Source organism: Catharus ustulatus, chromosome Z (assembly GCF_009819885.2).
Source record: "Catharus ustulatus isolate bCatUst1 chromosome Z, bCatUst1.pri.v2, whole genome shotgun sequence".
NCBI lineage: Eukaryota > Metazoa > Chordata > Aves > Passeriformes > Turdidae > Catharus > Catharus ustulatus.
In genome coordinates, this window is record NC_046262.2 from 12,049,862 (window position 1) to 12,071,293 (window position 21,432).

Sequence of the window (21,432 nt, forward strand, 5' to 3'; positions counted from 1 at the left end):
AGAAAAGCTATGCTACTGGGAGGAGATAAATTTGATGCTTTTCCTCTGAAGAACTTAATAAGCAGAAATACAATTTCTAGATTATAATAATGACAACCATTTCCTCTTTTCTTCACTCTTAGGATTTGCATTTATTCAGCACCCCAGTTTAATGTTCGAACAAGAAGTGAAGACTCTGTACAACAGCATTCTTTCAGATAAGAACTGTTCAGTAAACTTAAAAATCCAGGTGTTAAAAAACCTCCAGACCTACTTGCAGGAGGAAGATACACGTATGCAGCAGGCAGACAGAGACTGTAAGTGCTGAATTCTTCTGTGGTCATGACCTTGCAAAAACCGGATGTTGTTGCATACAGTTACTATATATCTGTGCTGAGTCACTTAAAATTGTAAACAGATCAGTAGTATTGTACACAAGGTATTTTAGAATGATTTAAAAAGAGGTATATGCATAGATGTATTATTTACTTACAAGATGTATAAATACTGGAAACAATCCAGAGTTCATAGTTGCTGTAATCATGGTAATAATACTTTTTATCAAAAAAACACTAATTTTAATTTGCAGATAAAAAAATGGAAGTGCAAGATTTTTTAATGTACTTTATTATGGAATTAAGACTTGAATTAAAATGCTGTCTCTCTATTTTTTTGAATATATATTTATACATTAGATTGTTTGGTGTTTCATGAGATCATAGCCCCATTCTAAGACAGCTGAAATGTGTATTTATTGTGAAACTTAGAGATCAGCATATAGCAAGTGATGGCAAAATAACTGGTTATCCTATGACTAGTATGCTATTGCTTTTGTCCTTTTTACAGGGAAAAAAGTAGCAAAACAGGAAGACCTGAAAGAAATGGGTGATATTTCCTCAGGGATGAGTAGTTCCATCATGCAGCTATATCTCAAACAGGTCCTTGAGGCTTTCTTTCATAACCAGTCCAATGTACGCCACTTTGCTCTAAATGTCATTGCACTGACATTAAACCAAGGTCTCATCCATCCTGTTCAGGTATGATAGGTTTTTGTGGTGGGACTTCCTTTTATTCATGTTTTTAGGGGCTTTCACACTTGCTATGTAAATTTCCAGGTCTTTTCTTCTATTTATTTTGCAGTAGTTTCTCACTATAGCATGAGGCCTTTACAGAAGGCATATTTTGAAATCTGCTTTATGTTGTTAGCCCACAAAATTCCATATGCTTCATTATCTATTTTGGATTAAGATGTAAATCCCAGGCAGTACTAAAGAGCATGTAGATATGTACATTGGAGCATATTTCTGTTACAACTTGAGGTATATTGCCAAAATGTTTTCTTTATTTAGTTCTTTATCTTGTGTCAACTTGCTTCCACCTCAATTCCTACATCCTCCAAACATTATAAAATTCCACAGTCAGTGTCAGAACTTCAATCATCTTCTCCATCATTCTTTGCTTATTTGTAATTTTTGTAATCTTTACTGTTTTGTAATTAATTTTGATGCTGTAACCATTGCATGAGTTCAGTCATAAGTGGTTTTTTGGAGGTTTTTTAGATGCTGTTTTGTGTATTTTAAATTGACTTTAGCATTTGAGAGAAAAGGAAATACTACCTGAAACCTCACAGCTTTGTTAGAGTGCTGGTGTCTCGTAGTATTTCATTCTGTTTACTTGAAAAAAGGATATTAAGTTGCACAGACTTTCCTATTCTAATTTCTGCACTAGAAACAAAGAACAAAGACCGACAAAGAGGGGGTACAATGCCTCTGAATAACCATTTCATTTATTTTTCAAGTGTGTGCCGTACTTAATTGCTATGGGCACAGATCCAGAGCCCTCTATGCGAAATAAAGCTGACCAACAGTTGGTGGAAATAGACAAAAAATATGCTGGGTTCATTCACGTAAGTAATTCTAATTTAACATTTAACAAAACATTGTTATGTTATTTAGTGGTTTAACACTTGAAAATGCTTCGACTTCAGAAAAAGAGTATAAAGTAGAAGAATAAACAATAACTGTAAGCAGTTGTAAAGATTACTCCCTGTTTGGAGATTTCTGTTCTGAGAAACAGAAAGGATAATATAATTTGAAGTGTCTCTTCTAGCCCAAATTTCCCTTTACGTAATTTATGAATCACAATAATATTTTCCATATTAAGTAGTACTTTAGAGCCTTTACTTGATAAGAGGTAAGGACAAGTGTTTCGTAGTGTTTAGTAGTAATTTTCCTGTATCAGTGGACTAGAAAAGAAAACACCATGTAGCAGTCAACAGCAGACCTTACAGTATATATATTAGAGTGTGCAAGGAACCAAGGCTTTATAAATTGTAACCTAAGCAGAAGAAACATAGGAAGCTGTTTACATATGATGAATCTTGCTGAAAGGAAAAACTAAGGGCTGTGTGAAGAAGTGGAGTTGTGGCATTGTACCAGTTCTGCTTAAGATCTGAAATTAAGCTGCAGCATTCTCCTTTTTTTGGAAGATCCCAGTCTAGGTTCAGTGTGTGTACTATGTTGTAGGACTTCTCACATGTCCTTCCTTGTATTCCAGTGCGTTTGAAGCATTGCAGTGTTGGCATCCAAAGAGATAACTCATACATTAAGTGAAGGCTAGCAGTTGGAATTTGCTGGTTTAGGCAGCTGGGATTTAAGACAGTGTATAGACACGCAAACAACTTTACTGGACAGCAGCAGAGATGATAGGCTGCATAGCCAACTGTCCACATAACTAGAGATTCAGTTTGTTCTGGAACTAGAGCAGGACCATTGCAGTGAGTAAAATCAACTGGAAAGCATTGGATATGTGAAAAAGAAAACCAGCACTAATTTTCTATGTCTTAGTCCTACTGTACTCATATTGATTCAGTCACTGGTTTCTCTACAGGGGATACCAAGCATATAGATGTGGTAAAATATTATGTTCATGTATGAAAACATTTCAATGTTCCTGAAAATTGTTTAAATTTAAATACCTGGCTATAGTGGGTAAACAGACTAGCTGCATGTTCCTAGGAACTACAGAATTTACAGAAGCAACTCATTAGACATTCTTACCTTTACCCCAGTTCTGTTTGACAGCTCAAATCTGAGGTAGTATTGCTCAGTGCATGTTTTAAATTTAAGTTTCAGATGAGCATCCCTTTAAAAAGATTCAGTTGTACTGCTTTGGAAGCAATGTTTTGAATAAAAATAAATATATTTCTGTTTCAGATGAAAGCAGTGGCTGGTATGAAGATGTCTTACCAAGTACAACAGGCAATTAATACCTGCCCAAAAGATCCTGTGAGAGGTTTCAGACACGATGAATCATCCAGTGCACTGTGTTCACACCTCTACTCCATGATTCGAGGGAACCGTCAACACAGACGAGCCTTTCTAATTTCTTTACTCAATCTCTTTGATGATACTGCAGTAAGCACCACATTTCCTTCACTTAAAAAGAAGTTAAAATGCAACATTGCAAGCTTAAGTTCTTTTATTATGTATTTTTATTATATAATCATTGATAACTTTGTCCCCAATGTACTTTTTAAACTTTATACTACAAGGTATTTATCTGTGTAATAGAGTGCATGTTGCATCACTCTATACCTTTTTATACTCAGTTTGGACTGATCAGAAATAATATATCTTCAGGTATGACTAAATTTTGCATGTATAGGTGTTGTTTACAGTGGATTGGGGGGCTATATAGAATAAAAAATTTTACCGTCTTTTTTTGCTCTAGACTGTTAAGAACACTGCAGAAGTATATGAATCCAGGATATTTCTACATGTATTTATGTGTAATATTTTCTTTGACTTCCAGAAAACAGAGGTGAATATGCTTTTGTACATAGCAGACAATCTAGCCTGTTTTCCTTACCAAACACAGGAAGAGCCACTGTTTATAATGCATCATATAGACATTACACTATCAGTTTCTGGTAGCAACCTGCTACAGTCATTTAAAGAGGTATGTGCATTTATATTTTAGTATATTTATGATGGTGGAAACATAAGCTTCTCTATAATGTGGTCAGTTTTTCAGTGCAGTACCATTATTATTGTGTGAACTAGTTGCATTACTTGGCATGTAAACAATAGTGCAAAACCAAACAATACTGTCTGTTCTGACCTGTATCTGGTAGGTACTAGTCAAAAACTCTACTTACATTGCTGCTTATATTATTAAAAAGGAATGATTAATTTTGAGGTCAAATCTGTATAATTTCCCAATATGGCTGAATAACAGTTAATTGTGTACATCTGAAAGCACATGAACCTAGAATTGTCATGGAATACTACTTTGTGGACGTTCTTAAAATTTTCATAGTAAAATTCAACTGGCAGTTTATTTTGTTGTGAAGTAGCTGATGGCTGTTGGATTTTTGTTGCCTGAGAGATTTAAAATACATTGTTTGTTGCAAGAGAGGAGTGGGCAATATTTATTGAGGAAGCACATAAGAACCTGGATCATGATAAAGTACCTGTTTATCATGAGTATCAACATGTTTATCATGTTTCTCAACACCCAAGCCTGTAAGTGAGAGGCCTCTGCTTCTTAAAGACTTAAGTGTCTTCCCTTCCTGAATGACTATTACAGTCGAAGGTGCAAATTGTCAGGAAACAACCCAGTTTCTAGAATGTCCAGTTTGACTACTAAATACAAGTCAGAGATTGAGAACATTCTCCAGATTGAGAACCGGTGTGTAGTACCCATCACCTAAAAATGATGAGATCCTGCTTAGGTCTGTGTCCTGAAAAATCATACTATGTGCAGTAATAATGCATATGTGAAATTCTGTAGATCTACAAGTAATCATAGAACTAATCATGGAAACATAAAATGACTAGGATTGGAAGGGACCTTAAAGATCACCTTGTTCCAACCCTCATTACGGGCAGGCACCTTCCACTAAACCAGATTTCTCAGAGCCCCACGCAGGCATAGGGCAGCTGACAATTATTAATCATAACTAGTTCATTATTAATATGATCACTTTGGTCAGCAGTGTAATTAGCATCATAGAATTTTAGGAGACAAGGATTTAAAATCAGCTTCGACACCAAAGTACATGTGGAAATCTCCACGATACACAGAAATATATTCTGATGAAAGAAAAATGGAATTTTCTTCCTGATTTATTGTGTTTGGCCTTCTACTGTATATTTGCTGTCACTGCTAATGAATGTCAGCAGTCTTTTAATCGTAACATACCAGGGGAATGCTTGTTGCTTCAGTTCCTTCTGTATGCACCTTGCAAGAGAATCTGGGCTTTGGGTAAATTTTTCAGTATCTTTTTGCCATAGATGATTTTAAGACTATCAAATCAAAAATTAATAACTTTGGTCAGGGAATTCTGTCTAATTTAAGCCAGTAATGATTTTGGACAGATTATTTTAAGAACATACATGATATTTACTTACCCTAATTTTGGAATGTTTGTTAACTTCTCTGTCTTGCAGTCTATGGTGAAAGACAAAAAGAAGGAAAGAAAGCCTTCATCAGATGATGAGACCGAGAGTGAGAGTAACAGTGGAAGCGGAAGTGAAAGTGAGGAGGAAGCTTCTAAGCCTCGGAGGTTACGGAAACGAGTGGACTCTGACTCAGATTCTGATGAAGAAAATGATATAAATGCAGTGATGAAGTGTTTACCTGAAAATTCAGCTCCTTTAATTGAATTTGCTAATGTCTCCCAAGGCATATTATTACTTCTGATGCTGAAACAGCATCTAAAGAACCTCTGTGGATTCTCTGATAGGTAAGGCTATGTAGATAGTAGGACACTTGTTATGCAGTGAGTTGTTTGGAAGTTTTTTTCATTTATTTGAGTTGATTGTTTATTGTTTAAGCAATACATTTGTGTAACAGAGAAAAAAATTATTAAGTTGAACTTAGGCTTAAAAAAGCCCAATTATTTAATTTCTTACCAGGCTATCTATTGTTTATGGAATGATTCAAAGATAAATACTTATATTGGAGATTTTAAAAGCTTTTTGTTCAGATTACTCTGGGCTTTCCTTAAAAAGTCTTCTCTTTTGTTTTCTTTAAACAGTAAAATTCAAAAATATTCTCCATCTGAATCTGCAAAAGTTTATGATAAAGCTATAAACAGGAAGACGGGAGTGCATTTCCATCCAAAACAAACTTTGGATTTTCTGCGGAGTGACATGGCTAATTCCAAGATCACAGAAGAGGTGAAGAGGAGTATAGTAAAACAGTACTTAGATGTAAGTAAAGTTGCTTTGCAGAAATACTGAAATCCTTTAACACAGTATATACTTTAAAGTACATTTCAATATGTTAAGTTCCTATCTTCTGTGACGTGTGGATCTTCCTTTCAGGATGTTTAGCAGGACTGTATTTCAGAGGTTTCTAATAAGTTCAAACTCAGCTAAAGGTTATTCATCTTTATATGGAGTATTTTCTGAATTCTGGTGTCTTGTATACCTCTCCCATGTTACTTGTTCACTTTATTCTTGACTCTATCATGGGAACAGAGACAGTATATGGCTTATTAACAGTCTCTCACCCTGTACCAATAACAGTTAGAGAAAACTTGCCATTTGGAAAACACAGAAAGAAAGCTTTTGTGCATCTACAAAAAAGAAGAGAAAGTTAAGTTTGTAGAGCCCAACATAAGCTGTTCAAGTTGTCTGCTGTTTGTTTTACCCTGTTTCTTTATATTGTTACTTGTTTCTAACATAATGTAACATGATATAAATGTCCATGTTTAAAATTACAAAATGAACTGATCTTTTTTGTTCTAATAGTTCAAGCTCCTTATGGAACATTTGGATCCTGACGAAGAGGAAGAAGATGGAGAGGTGTCAGCTAGCACAAATGCTCGGAACAAAGCAATTACCTCGCTGCTTGGAGGAGGCAGCCCTAAAAACAATGCAGCTGAGACAGAGGACGATGAAAGTGATGGGGAGGATAGAGGAGGAGGCACTTCAGGGGTGAGGCGGAGGAGGAGTCAACGTATTTCGCAGCGTATTACGTAAAATGATTTTTATGTGCTTATAAATGTCAGTTTATTATATTAAATGTACACCAAGTAATGTAATCCACATGAAAAAAAAGCATTTTGTAGATAGAGATTCTCTACTTAACCGTTTATACAACTTTTGTAGAAAGTTTAACAGAAAAGACAATAAAAAAAAAACAAACTAGAAAATGAGATTTATCCCGTATAAAAAGTTATTAATTTTCCTTTGGAATGTACTGTGTGTTATCCTTTTTATTGTTGCCAAGTTTTTATGTAGCTTTATGATTCATGTGTATATATAATTTTATATATCAATAAGAGATAAAGACACGGGTACAAATTAAGAGTATGTGGTTTTACAAGGATATGTTAACCCCTTGGCGCTGGCGGTCGCGGTGCGTCTCATTGCCGGCAATGGAATGTGTGCCGGGGAATCCCAACTCCCGGCGTCAAGGGATTAAAAGCAATAAAAGCAATAATTTCACTAAAGTTCTTTTGTGTAACACTTGGTCTTTTTTCCCCCCAATGTTTTAGTCATTGAGAAGGTCAAAACGAAATTCAGACTCTACGGAGTTGGCAGCACAGATGAATGAAAGTGTTGATGTCATGGATGTCATCGCTATTTGCTGTCCAAAGTACAAAGACCGACCACAAATTGCAAGAGTAGTACAGAAAACCAGCAATGGCTTCAGTGTTCAGTGGATGGCAGGCTCCTACAGTGGCTCCTGGACTGAGGCTAAGCGCCGTGATGGCCGCAAACTGGTGCCTTGGGTAGACACTATTAAAGAGTCAGACATTATTTACAAAAAAATTGCTCTAACGAGTGCTAATAAGCTGACTAATAAAGTTGTGCAGACTTTACGATCGCTGTATGCCGCCAAGGATGGAACTTCCAGCTAATGAATTTGTACATGCAGCCAAATTTACAGGAATTGAAATAACAGAAAAACTTGAAATGTCAACTTTCTGGCAAAAAAAATCAGTTAAACGAAGAGTAAGAATGGAACCTGGGACGCGGGGAAAAAAGAAGGAAATGTTTGGTAAACATTTTTGTGGGAGCTTCCTTCGCTGTTGTGCAGCAGAAACTTCTCAGTTCATTTTTACTCCCACTGTATTATAGTTTAACAAAAAAATTGTTTATATCTTGAAAAAAAGAAAAACCTTTCTGTTTAAAAAAAAAATAAACAAGTGAATGTTGGAAATTAGTCTGTTAATGTTCTTAATAAAGTGTTCTTGGAGTTTAACCTAGCAGCGGATGGCTTTCTTTAGCTTAGCCCAGTTTCCAGGAAAGCATTGTTTTTCCAGGCTGTAAAGTGGCAGAATCTCCTGGATATATAATTTATTCTGTTGAAGAAAAAAAAAAAAAAGAAAAAAAAGCATGCAGTATCTATGACCTATCTGCAGGAGGAGTTTTTGTAAATGTAGATTTTGATGTATTAGGTCACCCTGAAATAATACAAGAAAAGGGATCCCCAGCAAATCTGGTGGAACAAATACTGCAATAAATTTTTTTACTTCTCTTTGTTACTTGTCTGTTTCCATTTGAATTTCTTATTGTAAAGATCTGTTTAAATCCATTTATATTATTTTGCAGTCTTTTATGTAAAATTTACTATATCAGTGGTTTTCAAAACAAGACATAAAATATTGTTTATACAGTTTGTATAGGCTGACTTCTGAATAATTGGTATCTTTTTATTTTTATCCCTAAAAGGGTGTAAACACAAGTTAACTCCAGGGTTTTATTGTATCCTGCAATATTTAGTATTAACTATATGATTTAGCACTGTGCCAAACACATTTTCAAGAGTACATTTTGATATAAAAAGAAACTATAGTTTATTCCTTGTATGCTTCAATTTCTTTCTAATGCTGTCCAAGTGGTAATTTATAATAGTTCAGGTTTGGGGAAAGCTGAATTACTCTTCTGCTTGGGCGAACTGGCCATGTATGCATTTCTCTGGGTTAATATAGAGAGGCTTGTGTCAAGAGGAGCTAGCTACCAATGTCTATGGAGTGGTTGGGTATGAGTCTGGGCAATTACACTACATTCCTTTGCAAATTAATTTAAAAAAAAAAATGTTTGTATATTAGACTAATTTTTTTACTAATGGAAAGATGTTTTCACATTTTATAAATCGGAAAAATGCTGTTGAAATCTTCCAGAAACATTTGCTTCAACTGCCTTGCTACAACCATTCATAAGCAGTTTTGCTTCCTAGAAAGCAAGAAAATCAGCATATTTGCAAACAGACAAAAATCTAAAAATAGCTAAATGTTTTAAGAGACTATTAAACCCTGCTGTCTTTTCAAATGTATTTATCAAAAACATGTGTTCCTCAACATAATTATTTTTCTATTATGTTTTGTTTATTTTGAAAGTTTAATATATGGTAGGGGGCTTTTTTTATGAAACTAACTTGCAGAATTCTAATACATTATTCAATTTGTGAGGAATAGTAACACTATTCCAAAATACTGATATGTAAAAAAACCCAAACAAGATATTAAATGAATTAGAATCCAGTTAGTAAATTGTTGGGGAATACCTTTTTGCTGTTTCACCACTGGATTTTTTCTGAACAGAAATGTTTTAATACATCTTTTTTGATAGTGTTGATAGTGTTCTCTTCACCATACAAAAACCTCTTGGGCTAAGATCGGTGTTGTTAAAGGAGGGAGAAGTAGAAGCAGGAGTCATTCCTCTGCAGCTCTGGAAACAGGACATTTTTGTAGCAAACAATGAAAGGCTATATTTCTCAGGGCCAAGTGCAGCATTATACTGGCAAACTCATACTTGGAGACTAAAGGGGTTATATGACATGTCAGATATTACTGATAAGCAGAGTTGAAAATACTTCGCCAAGAAACTCCCAAGTGATAAACCCAAGGATTTCATGCAGTTGGAGTTTAAAATTGACTGTTAGTTATTTCTGATGCAATTATATTAAAGCATCTTATTTTTAATAGGTAATACAAATATTTCCTTGTTCATTTCTTGTGGTTTTTCCAATAGCAAAGATGGGGGATTATTTCAATTTGCTTGGTATTTATTGGAATAAAGTTATCAGAAAGAAGTTATAATTAAACAATAAAAACCTGAAGTCTAAAGTTGTCTTAGTTGAGAGGATTTAGACCATTACTATATTGTATGATATGCCAGTGGCATACATGCTCCTTGATGGGATGTTATGGCTGTTATATAATTTACAGTTATAAAGTTGATTATAGATTATTAAATAAATTGAATATGATTCTTACTAGTTAAGAGTTGAATTCTACCCTCCTGAAGTACACAGAGTAATACCTAGTCCAGTTTTGCCAAAAACAAAGTTGCCTGCTGTGAGAGGAAAAGGCAGCAGTGCCCCATTTTGGGAAACAAACTCCATTCGCTGATGTGACCCAGGCTGGTGGTTCTCTGCATGGAGTCGAGGGCCCAGTCTCAACACCAGTGACATCAGTGCAGGGCTCAGAGTAATATCTGCAGTTTTTCCAACATTAACCACATCAGTAGCAACTGCACATGCCAAGATAAGAATCTTTCTACATGAGAAAGTATTTCGTTTTGGTTTGGTTTTATTTTAAGTGCTGCAGTGCAGTAGTTGATTCAGTGACACAATTTTGCTCCTTTGTATTGACATAGCTATGTAGTATTTTTTTCACTGTATGGATATAGGTTTTTACATATATAACTATAAGATTATTGAATTTTTTATTCTTCCTGCTTTCTTCCTTTGAGTGCAGCATCTGTACATGGAACTTGTTGCAGTAGCATACCTAACAAAGGGGTATTATTAAGCTTTTAGAATTAAAACTAGCCATGTTGAACTTTTTAAGAAAACACAGACACTTCACAATCTGAAAAAGAATGGAATTATTATTTTTAATCTTCCACTTCAGTACTGTAAAATTGCAGAATTATTCTTGAATATTTTCAAGATCACAATAGTTTTTGACAGAACTGTAATTATAAGTATTTTTTTAAATGATTCAATAACACCCTTTTGTATTTTTAAGGTTCTTTATTGCTTATATTAACAACTCATAGTTGTACAAAGTAGGCATGGGAAATATTCAGCATAAGTATTTTAGTGATGCGTGGCCATTAAAAAAAAAGTTACTTAAATTTTTAAAATTTGAGTCAAGCTTAACCTTTGTTTTGCTGTTGTGGTGTCACTAGTAAGAATATTGTTGCTGTGGAATAATTAGGATATGCTAAACAGTAGCTCTAACATGAAATACCTTGCAACCCTAAGATAGTTCTTGAATGTGTTTGTGACTCATGTCAAAAAAAAGGTTTTATACTCAGGTCTGGCTCATCCGGTGCTAGTTAACAGCCGAACACTCTACCACATTCATGTGTTAATGATATTCCAGGGAAATGAACGGATGAGTTCAGCTGATCCTTTGCTTTGACTCTGAGCCCCAGGCAGAACCTAGTGACACTGAATCCAGACAAACACCTTTGCTATGCTTTCCTATGTCCCAACTCTCCTGAACTCTCTTGCCCTACAAGTAGCAGGAGAGGAGCCACAATTCCTGTATCCTAGTGTTCCTCACTCACCAAAGAGCCACACCATGATCATATGAGCGTTTCCATATCCTTCAGAGAATTTGTCATCTTATCATTGAAGTTCTGAGTTGTAATGGCTGAGTTCTTAATGTAAGTAGCAAGTTTTTAGATCTCATGGTTCCTTGACTAAATATTAAAGTGTTATTGTTATATACAAATAAGTTCATAGTACTTTCATATTTCATTTATTTAAAATAAATGTTTTAAGAGTTCGGTTTGGACCCTTCCAAAATGAAACTTCCAAGTTTTTAGTCCTAGAATGTGCACACACTTCCTTGATCACTTTTCACTATGCTCAGTGCTCAAATTATGCCTGGGCACCTGTAAATCATCCAGGGAATGTATTTTTTGATTACTCTGGACACTTCTTGCCAGTTTGTGTTCACCCCATCAGACATAACTACATCATTTCTAATTTCTGCATTATTCAAGGGCAGTGCAGCTGCATGCACGGCTCACAGCTACCCAAGCTGAGGTCAGATATCCTCCAGACGCTCCTTGCCCTGTGGGCACGGGGGGGTTTATCCTGTGAGAACTGAGCTGGCTCAGGCCACCAGCACCAGCAGGGTGGTGGCCCAGGTGTCTGCTGGGCCCGTGGCAACCACCGCAGGGGAGGGACTCGCTGCACTGGAGTTACAGCAGGACGTCCCCATCACTGCCTGTCCCACCTGCAATGTCTGGCCCTGAGTGACTCATGTTACTCGTTATTGCTGCGGCTTCTTCTCTAGAGCAATCTGGTCGGGCTTCAAAGGAGCTTTTCTCCATCCCTGTTCTTTGTGCGGCTGTGTCTAAAGGCTCAAATTTCTGTTTTGAAACAGGATCCTACTTCCTAAAATCTAGAAAGGTCATTTATCTGATTTCACCCCCACTTTCCTGGGAACTGGTCATTAACAGGGCATTGCAGCTGTGCCTGCAGTGCAGCCTCTGCCCTTGAGCAGCTGAGCAGTTCTGGGAGGGTCACTGCTGCTGCTGGCTGCACCCACACTGTTGTTCCATCAGCTCACTTTCAGTGCACTTCCTCCTTTCCCTTCTCCCAAGAGGACTTCTGAATTCCTTTTACCCATCCCTTACTTCTATTTCTCTTCCCAACTATACTGTAGACAAAAGGTGATCAAATTTGCTGGAAACAGCCCCATTTTGTCACTACTAGAAATTTATTTTGAGAAACCTTGCAGGGGGTCATCTGTTTTTCATTTTGACTTCACATGCACAAACTGAAGACTTATGTTTTCTTTGAGCAAGTTTTCTTTCAGTCTCTTATTCTGCATGGTTTGTTCTCTTATTAGGATTCATGATTGTACAGAAATACTCTTTCACTGCACCTAAAAAAACAGAAATACATGTGTAGAGGGAGATATTTAGTGGGTTTCCTGCTCAGAGTAAATGTATTCTGTGAGCACAGGCAACATGTGATGATTTCTTGAGAAAATCTCTGTTTCTTATTTTTGAGAGCTTTTTTGTTTTGAACAGTCTGATGTGGAGGTGTATGTTCAGATTCAAGGTCACCCCTGAACATCACCTGTGCAATGAGTCCCCACAGTTACATCTCCACTGACAAACCTGCAGGGCAGATTCACGTTATATGAAGTTCTGGGTGATTTGGATCACTCCTCATAAAGGTTTTTTATTTGCCTTCCAAAAGTACTGCTGTTACTCCACCCAAGAGAGAGCAAGGATTCCTTTCCTCCCCTTTGTGTAGAAATCCATATGAAATAAATGATGCAGAAGTTGTCATTTACAGTAATTTCACGATTATAAGCCGCACTGAGTATAAGCCGCACTTCTGGGTTTCAGCAACTTTTTGGTTTTTTGTCCATGTATAAGCCGCACCTGATTATAAGCCGCATGTTACAATACAGAGTGTGATAAAAGGTGTCTATTCTATCACCATCTGTTGAGGGTGGGGGCAGTGATCCTTATCTCAATGGCAGATATTCTGCTAATGGGCCATCCATCGAAACCAGGCGGGACATTGTTCTTTATCTTTTCACAACCCATCCTTCCTCCAGGGAGTCATTTTCTGCTAATGGCCATTGAGTCCCACTGTGGGACTGATAAAATTACTGCATCCCATTGGAAGTTGCTCCAGCCAGGGGGAAGAGCCCAACATTTCTTACCAAAATGAAAACAGAGGTTTTGGGACACTAAGGGAGCCCCTTTCTCCACTGGCCTCTAGTGGAAAACCGGATTTCTCCACATCACCACTGGACCTCCGGAGGGAAACTGCACCTTGTACAGGAGCACTGCTCCAACTGAGCCACATCTCTCACTGCAGGAGGATGCAGCCACCATGGAATGGGACTGCTGCCAACACCCTGCCTGATGGGGTGTCAGGTTGTACTCTGACTTTGTCAGGGTTTGGAGTTTGTTTCTTTGTAGTGCTGTATTTCTATTTTAATTTCCCTAGAAAAGAACTGTTATTCCTAATTTCCATATTTTTGCCTGAAAGCCCCTTGATTTCCAAATTATAATAATTTGGAGAGAGGGGGTTTACATTCTCCATTTCAAAGAGAAGTTCCTGCCTTTCTCAGCAGACACCTGTCCTCCAAACTAAAACAACAACTTTTCGTTCTTTGTCCATATATAAGCCGCACCTGATTATAAGCCGCACTTTGGGTTTGGACCAAAATTTTAGTCAAAATGGTGCGGCTTATAATCGTGAAATTACTGTAATTGGTGTTCAGCCTTCAGGGCATCCAGACCAAAATTTCCAGACCAACCATGTACAGGTTTCTATATACTGAGATTTTTTCCTTTGGACAACTGATCGCAATTACAGGATCCTCTATGGTTAATGCAAATTTTTCATACCTTTGATTTTTAAATCTTGGCTGGGAAACCCACTCTGGCCACTTCTTTAAATGTCGTTCTAGATATTTGTACCAGGGTGGACATAAGTGGTCATTACAAGGCATGTATTACTCTCAGGCCCTTTGTAAATTTAAGTACAGTAATTTCACGTGTATAAGGCGCACCCTTTTGACTAAAATTTTGGTCTGAACCCGGAATTGCGCCTTATAGTCCAGTGCACCTTATATATGGACAAAGTTCGGAAATTTACCAACCCGGAAGTGCAAGCGTGCAGCAGCTCTGAGCCAAGCTGAGTCCGCCTGGCCCCAACAGCAGCGCCGGGCCGAGGAAAGTCCGGAGGTGGCGGCGGTGGCCCAGGCGCGAGGGGGAAAGGCAGCGGCGGCCGAGCCGCGAGCTGAGCCACGACAGCCAGCACTGGGGGTGGGTAGGAGTGCCGGGGCCCGCAGTACAGGGAGGGCACCTGGGGCTGCGTTTAAAGGCTACGCCAATCTGTGAAAAATGTTTGCAAATTGAGCACCTGCCAGTAAACCCCTTGACAGCGCGATTCCGTTACTAATTTGTTACTTTGTTGAGCGTGGATCCTCGGTGGGGAAAAAAAGTGCTCCTTATAGTCCGGTGCACCTTTTATATGGATAAAGTTCAGAAATTTGCCGACACCCAGAAGTGTACCTTATAATCGGGTGCTCTTTATAATCGTGAAATTACTGTAATTTTTGAACTTTCCTTCCATCTATTTGTTGTGTCTTTGTATATCAGAAAAAAAAAGTCCTTCCCTTGGTGTATTTGAAAAATTCCCAGGTGAGGCTCAGGGTAGTCTTTTGGTGCTTTACCTCCTGCGTGTTAGCTCAAACTGACAATATTATTTCAAAAGCAAATTTTAGGTTTGTATTTATTGTTTGGGTAGTAGTGAAGTTTTGTTCCCTTTTCCTACAAAATTTTACAAATTGTAGTGCGGACTTATCTTGTGTTCACATTCCAGTGCCACACAGGATTTCTTGAAGCCTCTGTAGGATCCTTAAAACTCCACAGATGAAGACACTCACACCCATCTTCAGAAGGTGAGTGTGGGTTTGAGGAAACAGGGAACCCAAAAAGAAACCTCCCCTGTATGTTCCTCTTGAAACCTAACTATTTCTCTTTCTTCACTAGCCAGTGCTTTTGAAGAGAAAACATAAATGTTTGTCTGTGTATCTTAATCTGTCTTTTTACAGAATTTCACATCTTGTTAGTAGTCTCTAAGTTTAAATATCTTAGCAAGACCCCTGGCTTAGAGATGCTTCTGCTGAAGATGCTTCTCTCTTGTCATCCAGTCTGAGCACCACTAGCTTTATTACTCCCTGGGTCCCTTAATAGTCAAAATTTCATATTAAAGAGCCAAAATAGTTGAAGTGGAATGTTCTTACTTTTGTAGCTTTGTCTTTTTCATCTTCTTAATTTATTTTTAAAATTCTTGTATTTTGGGGGGCTTTTTAAAGTTGGTGTTAGGTGCTGTCTCCAATATCTTTTCTCATGGTTTGGCTGGTGGGTTTTTTAGTTTTGTTTTTGGTTTTACTTCAACTTTTGCTTTGTTGAGTTTTTTTTAATTTCCCACAAAAAAGATTTTTCCTAAAATAAGTTGCTTTTGACTTTTTAAAGCTATTCAACAGAAAACACTACAGAAAACAAAGATCAAAACATGTTAAAATATAAAATGCATGGTGTACAGAACACAACCTCTATATATGATTCAATCCAAAGAAATTAGTCATATGCTTAATCTGTGAAGCTTCCCTGTCTTTCGTTCTGATGGAAATGTCCTGCTATTAGAGAGCTAAAGGGAGTTTAGGTCTCTTTGGATGAGATTCCTAAAAAGCTGTGGCAGTGGTTGCCACAGCACCCAGCCCCAGCAACATCTCAGTGCAAGTGACCATGGCAACAGCCTCAGGCATGGCTTTTAATGCTGGTTGCCATGGCACCCTCCTGGCTGTGTCAGGTGCAGCAGAGAAGGGGTTGCCGCGGTCCTGCTGCACCGCCATGCCTGAGGAGCATCTGCCAAGGTGTCCTGCAGGGAGTGACAACTGCTGGAAGGCACCTGCACGAGCAGTACTCCTGCACCAGCTACAGAGCGGCAGAGTCACTAACTCAAACACAGCCGAGAAACCTCTGGGTCATCCTGTATCTCCAGAAAGTAACACGCACATGCAGATTAACAATTTAAAACTCAAAGGAGAATTTGTACTATTACATGTGTAAGGAAGGAAATAGGCTTTTAATGTTCAAAATGAGGTTTCTTAGATAGTGACTGTGGTAAAAGATGCCTAGGAGCTGCTGGGGCTAATGACTCTCAGTGTAAAGTTTATCATTTTCCCCATCATTTTGCCATTAATTGGAAGGTACTGCACTATTCTCTCACTGCTTGGTTAACAAAACTAACCTGGCATTTTGAGAGGGAGAGGGAGAGGGAGAGGGAGAGGGAGAGGGAGAGGGAGAGGGAGAGGGAGAGGGAGAGGGAGAGGGAGAGAAGAATGGAATGGAATGGAATGGAATGGAATGGAATGGAATGGAATGGAATAGAATAGAATAGAATAGAATAGAATAGAATAGAATAGAATAGAATAGAATAGAATAGAATAGAATAGAATAGAATAGAATAGAATAGAATAGAATAGAATAGAATAGAATAGAATAGAATAGGTATGGTTGGAAGGGACCTACAACAATCATACAATTCAACTGTCAGTTCCAAAGACCTTTTAGCTCATCCAAAGAACAATCCGAAGTTTAAAGCCTATTGCTAATTGATTTACCAAGATATGAGTATTGGCCTAACATCGATACTCAACTGTGATGGACAAAAGACGCTCTGACAATTTGAAGTTAGAAAGTGAATGTTTATTCAGCGCTGGGCAGCAGCGTGGGGTAGCCCCCTAATACGCACTGCAAAGTTACAGGTGGTCACAGAGTCTATTTATTGACAAAAGGTTCAAACAAATACATCTTCATAATACCAGCCCCTCCCATCCCCTGCTTCCCATGGTAATTAGCTCGAATAGCTATTAAGCATGCGTGGTTGGCTTCTTGAATTAAGTCTGGGGTCGTTTTTGTGGGGAGGGGTCTTAGAAGGAGGAAGTAAGGCGAGTCTTCCTCCCCCTGACCTTTTCTATTAATGACAATACAAATGGCTTTTGGGGCAACTCCAGTTTTGCAAAGAATGAGTTTCTGGTTGCAATTGTTTGTGTTCTTTGGACCTAACTACTAGTTTCATCCTTTCCCATTGCAAGCACAGCTAAGCAAACATAAATTGACAGACAATCAATTATTTAAGTTTCAGGTAACTACCTCAAGCTCAGTTTCTTCTAACTTTTAACTAAAATTCTAATTTCTTTAATATTAATGTTTCACTAATGGCACTGTCCAAATGCCTCTTGAACCTTAACACACCCAGGGCATCAACCACCTCTCCAGGATGCCTGTTGTTCTACGTGACCACCCACAACCCTTGCGGTAAGGAAATGCTTCCTACTATCCAGTCTAAACCTCCCTGCTTCAGCTCTGAGCCATTTCTACTCATTCTGCCCCTGGATGCCAGGCAGAAGAGCTCAACACCTCCCTGTGCCCTTCCCCTCCTCATGGAGCTGTGGAGAGCAGTGAGGTCACAGCTCAGCCTCTGTTTCTCCAAAGTGGGCAAGCCCAAAGACTTCAGCTGCTCTTCACAAGAGGCTCAAGCTTTGTTCCCCTCCTCAAGATGCACTGAAGAACCTTCCCATCCTTCTCCACCTGCAGGGCCCAGAAGGGCTCACACTGAGGCTGCCCCAAGGCTGAGCCCAGCAGGACCATCCCCTCCATGGGCTGTGCTGTGCTCAGTGCCCTGGGATGGGGCTTGTCCTCGGGGCTGCCTGGGCTCTGCTGACCCACACTGAGCCCAGCACCAGCCAGCCCCAGCTCCCTCTGCAGCTGTCCAGCCACTCCTCTACCACTTTATCCCTGGGCCCCGTGTTACTCCATCCCAGGCACAGAATTCAGCATTTAGACCTGTCAAATTTCACCCCATTTAAGAGGGCTCAGTGCTCCAATCTATCTATGCTCCTCTGCAAGGTCTCTTGCTCCTCAAAAGAACCCACAGCACTTCCCAGTCTGGATCATCAGCAAATTGCTACTGGCGCATTCACTTCCAGTACCCAGAACACTGTCAAATACATGGAGCAGAACAGACACTGTAACTGAACAATGAGGACTTTGTTTGTGTCTGGCAATGTTATTCTTCACTCTTCCTCTTATTTTCCTAAAGAGGCTACTTTGACGATTTCCCATGCTGGCCACTAACCCAAAATTAAAATAAACAAAGTCACGTTTCTAAACATTTATTATATGCAAAGTGTAAACAGACATTTGCTTGGGAATGGAAAAGCCAAACGTGTCCTGGGCTGCATCCAGAGCCCCGTGGGCAGCAGGGCAGGGAGGGGATTCTGCCCCTCTGCTCTGCTCTGCTGAGACCCACCTGGAGCACTGCACCCAGAGCTGGGGTCCCAGCAGAAGGCAGCTCCTGATGGAGTGAGTCCAGAGGAGGCCAAGAAGGTGACTAGAGGGATGGAGAACCTCTGCTCTGAGGACAGGATGAGAGAGTTGGAATTGTCCAGCCTGGAAAAAGAAAGCTCTAGGGAGACGTTAGAGCTCCTTCCGTACCTGAAGGGACCCCACAAGAAAGCTGGAGAAGGATTTTTTACAAGGGTAGGTAGTGGCAGGACAAGGGGGAATGGGTTTAAACTGAAAGAGGATCAACTCAGGCCAGAGAAGAAATTTTTTCTGTTTAAGGTGGTGAGTGAGTCACTGAAACAGGTGAGAGGCTGTGATCAAAAAACCACCAAAAACTATCAAAAAACCTCAAAATTTAGGCAGGTTGGATAAAGAAGGAAAATTTACCAACTTGTTCCTTTTCCAAAGTTTTAAGTTCTGCAATTTATGCTTGAGGAAAATCTTAAGCCTTCAAATTTGAACATAAGCATTAACTTCTCTTTCAGCTTTGCAAGAGAAACTGGCCCTGAAAAGTTAAGCAAGCAGTAGGGCAATTAAACTGTAAACCAGTTTAGGTTAATAAATATATATAGAGTTGTATTTCAACTACTTTACTAAGACATTAGAGCAAATGGGCTTAACGGGCTTTTAAAAATATGTTTCTAAAAGGTTGTAATGATTTAACAGATTTTTATTTGTTTGATCCTCATAACTTCTATGACAGCAGACCTCCTCAAGGATTTTTTAATGTCTATTTCAAGATTTCATCAATTTCACATGACTATCTGCTTCTCTCAGAAAAAGATGTTTTAAACAGTTTCCTCCTCTTCATCCCTAAAAAGAGCACAATGGAAGAAGAGAAATTGCAAAAAAAATGTGAATCCATGGAAGCAGCTTGGTTGAGAGATCACTCTTGATGATACTCTCATGTCCCAAGTGCTTTTCCTCACTGCTGTGGCTCTGCAGGAGCAGCTCTGTCTGCCCAGGCTCTGCTGCTGTCGCAGCTCAGCTTCAGTGCTGACGTCCTGAGAGGTCTTTGAACTGCCTCTCTACCCTTGTGTTAACGATCTGTGATGCTGTGCATCTGGAGGCACCTCCAGAAAGCATTTCCTTTACCACAGTTACAATGAAATGGACTGACTGCTTTCTCTTCTCACAGATGGCTGTGAGCAGAATGAGATTTCCACACTTGGTTAAACCAGTATTTTTCACAGTACTTTTCCACCAGGAACAGAAAGTACAGTAATTTCACAACTATAAAGTGCACCGGATTATAAGGTGCACCTCCGGGTGTTGGCAAAGTTCCAAACTTTGTCCATATATAAGGCGCACCGGAGTATAATGCGCATTTTTTCTTTTGCGAGGATCTGTGCACAACAAAGTAATGAATTAGTAACGAATCACGTGATCGTGGGTTTACAAGCAGGGGCTCAATTTGCAAACCTTTGCAACAGAAAAGGTATACAGAAAGAATCGCGCGAACGCGGGTTTACAGGCAGGTGCTCAATTTGCAAACCTTGGCAACATTTCGGCATAGCCTTTAAACGCAGCCTAAAAGAATCAAAACACTAAAAAAATACAGAGAAAAATCACTCACTTCTATGAAGCTTTTAAACAGCTTTATTTTTCAGTCGGCTCTATTCACCTTCTGTGAAACCTTTGAACTCTTCGTCCTCCATATCGGAAATCAGCAGTTGGGCAATGGCAGCATCCAGCAAACCCAAACCAGTATCACCCGTAACTTCATTGTCAGAGTCATCCACTTCGGCACTCTTGATGCTGCCGCTGGTCAGTCCAGGAATGATGTCGGCCTTCGCAAACCCTCAGATGACAGTTCTCGTGGATACTTTACTCCAGGCATCCAGTATTCACTGGTACACAATGGCATAACTTGCCCAGCATAGCCTTCCAGTCTTTGTGAGGGAATGCTCTCCTTCCACCATCCAGTTTTCCCACAGAAGTCGCAGTTTAGCCTTGAAGGAACAAATAACACTTATGTCCAGTGGTTGCACTTCTTTGTTCAAATCACCCGGTATTACAGCAAGCTCCGAGTTCATCTTTTTCACCACGGCTTTCATGCTTTCAGTTTTGCGCACACACATGGAGTCATAAACCAACAATGCCAGTGATGCACGAAAAAGATCCATCCAGTCTGCGAACGTAAACTACTGATAGCCAATTCTTCATCATCTGTTCATCCATCCAGCTTTTCAGATTCACTTCAACAATTATCCCAGCTAGAAATGTTTCTTTAGGCAACGTTTTTCTCTTAAAAATTACCATTTGGGGTAATTTCTGCCCATTTAACGAAACACCAAGAACTACAGTAAACGACGTCTTTTCGTTTCCTGTGGTGCAAATTGATACCATGGATGTTCCGGTTCTCTTGACAGTTCGGTTCAGCTGCATATCAAAGGTGAGAGGGGGTCTTCGTCTATGTTGATCATGCAATGTGGCTGTATATTTTTTTCAGAGACCTTGCTTTTGTAGTAACTCCGGAAATTGGCGAATTTTTCCTCATAATCCACTGCTGGGAAACCGTCGTCCTTGTACAGATAGAGAGCTGCTGTTTCATGCAACGGAAGCACCAAGATGGCCCTGC

The 21,432-nt window shown here is 39.0% G+C and overlaps 1 protein-coding gene across 3 annotated transcripts in view; it reads left to right on the top strand.

Annotated features, from left to right (window-relative positions):
* The window catches only part of NIPBL (NIPBL cohesin loading factor), a 140,873-nt gene extending 132,076 nt beyond the window's left edge, over positions 1-8,797 (top strand). For 2 of the 3 annotated variants that reach the window (XM_033085248.2, XM_033085251.2), the window contains 9 exons: positions 123-296; positions 826-1,016; positions 1,778-1,885; positions 3,195-3,395; positions 3,793-3,939; positions 5,433-5,728; positions 6,023-6,197; positions 6,741-6,926; positions 7,490-8,797. In XM_033085248.2, coding sequence (XP_032941139.1) covers positions 123-296; positions 826-1,016; positions 1,778-1,885; positions 3,195-3,395; positions 3,793-3,939; positions 5,433-5,728; positions 6,023-6,197; positions 6,741-6,926; positions 7,490-7,855 — 1,844 coding nt within the window. In that variant the 3' untranslated portion in view covers positions 7,856-8,797. Of the gene's footprint in view, positions 1-122; positions 297-825; positions 1,017-1,777; positions 1,886-3,194; positions 3,396-3,792; positions 3,940-5,432; positions 5,729-6,022; positions 6,198-6,740; positions 6,968-7,489 lie in introns of all 3 variants that reach the window. The other variant, XM_033085249.2, reaches the window with a different exon arrangement.
* The last annotated feature ends 12,635 nt before the right edge of the window (positions 8,798-21,432 follow it).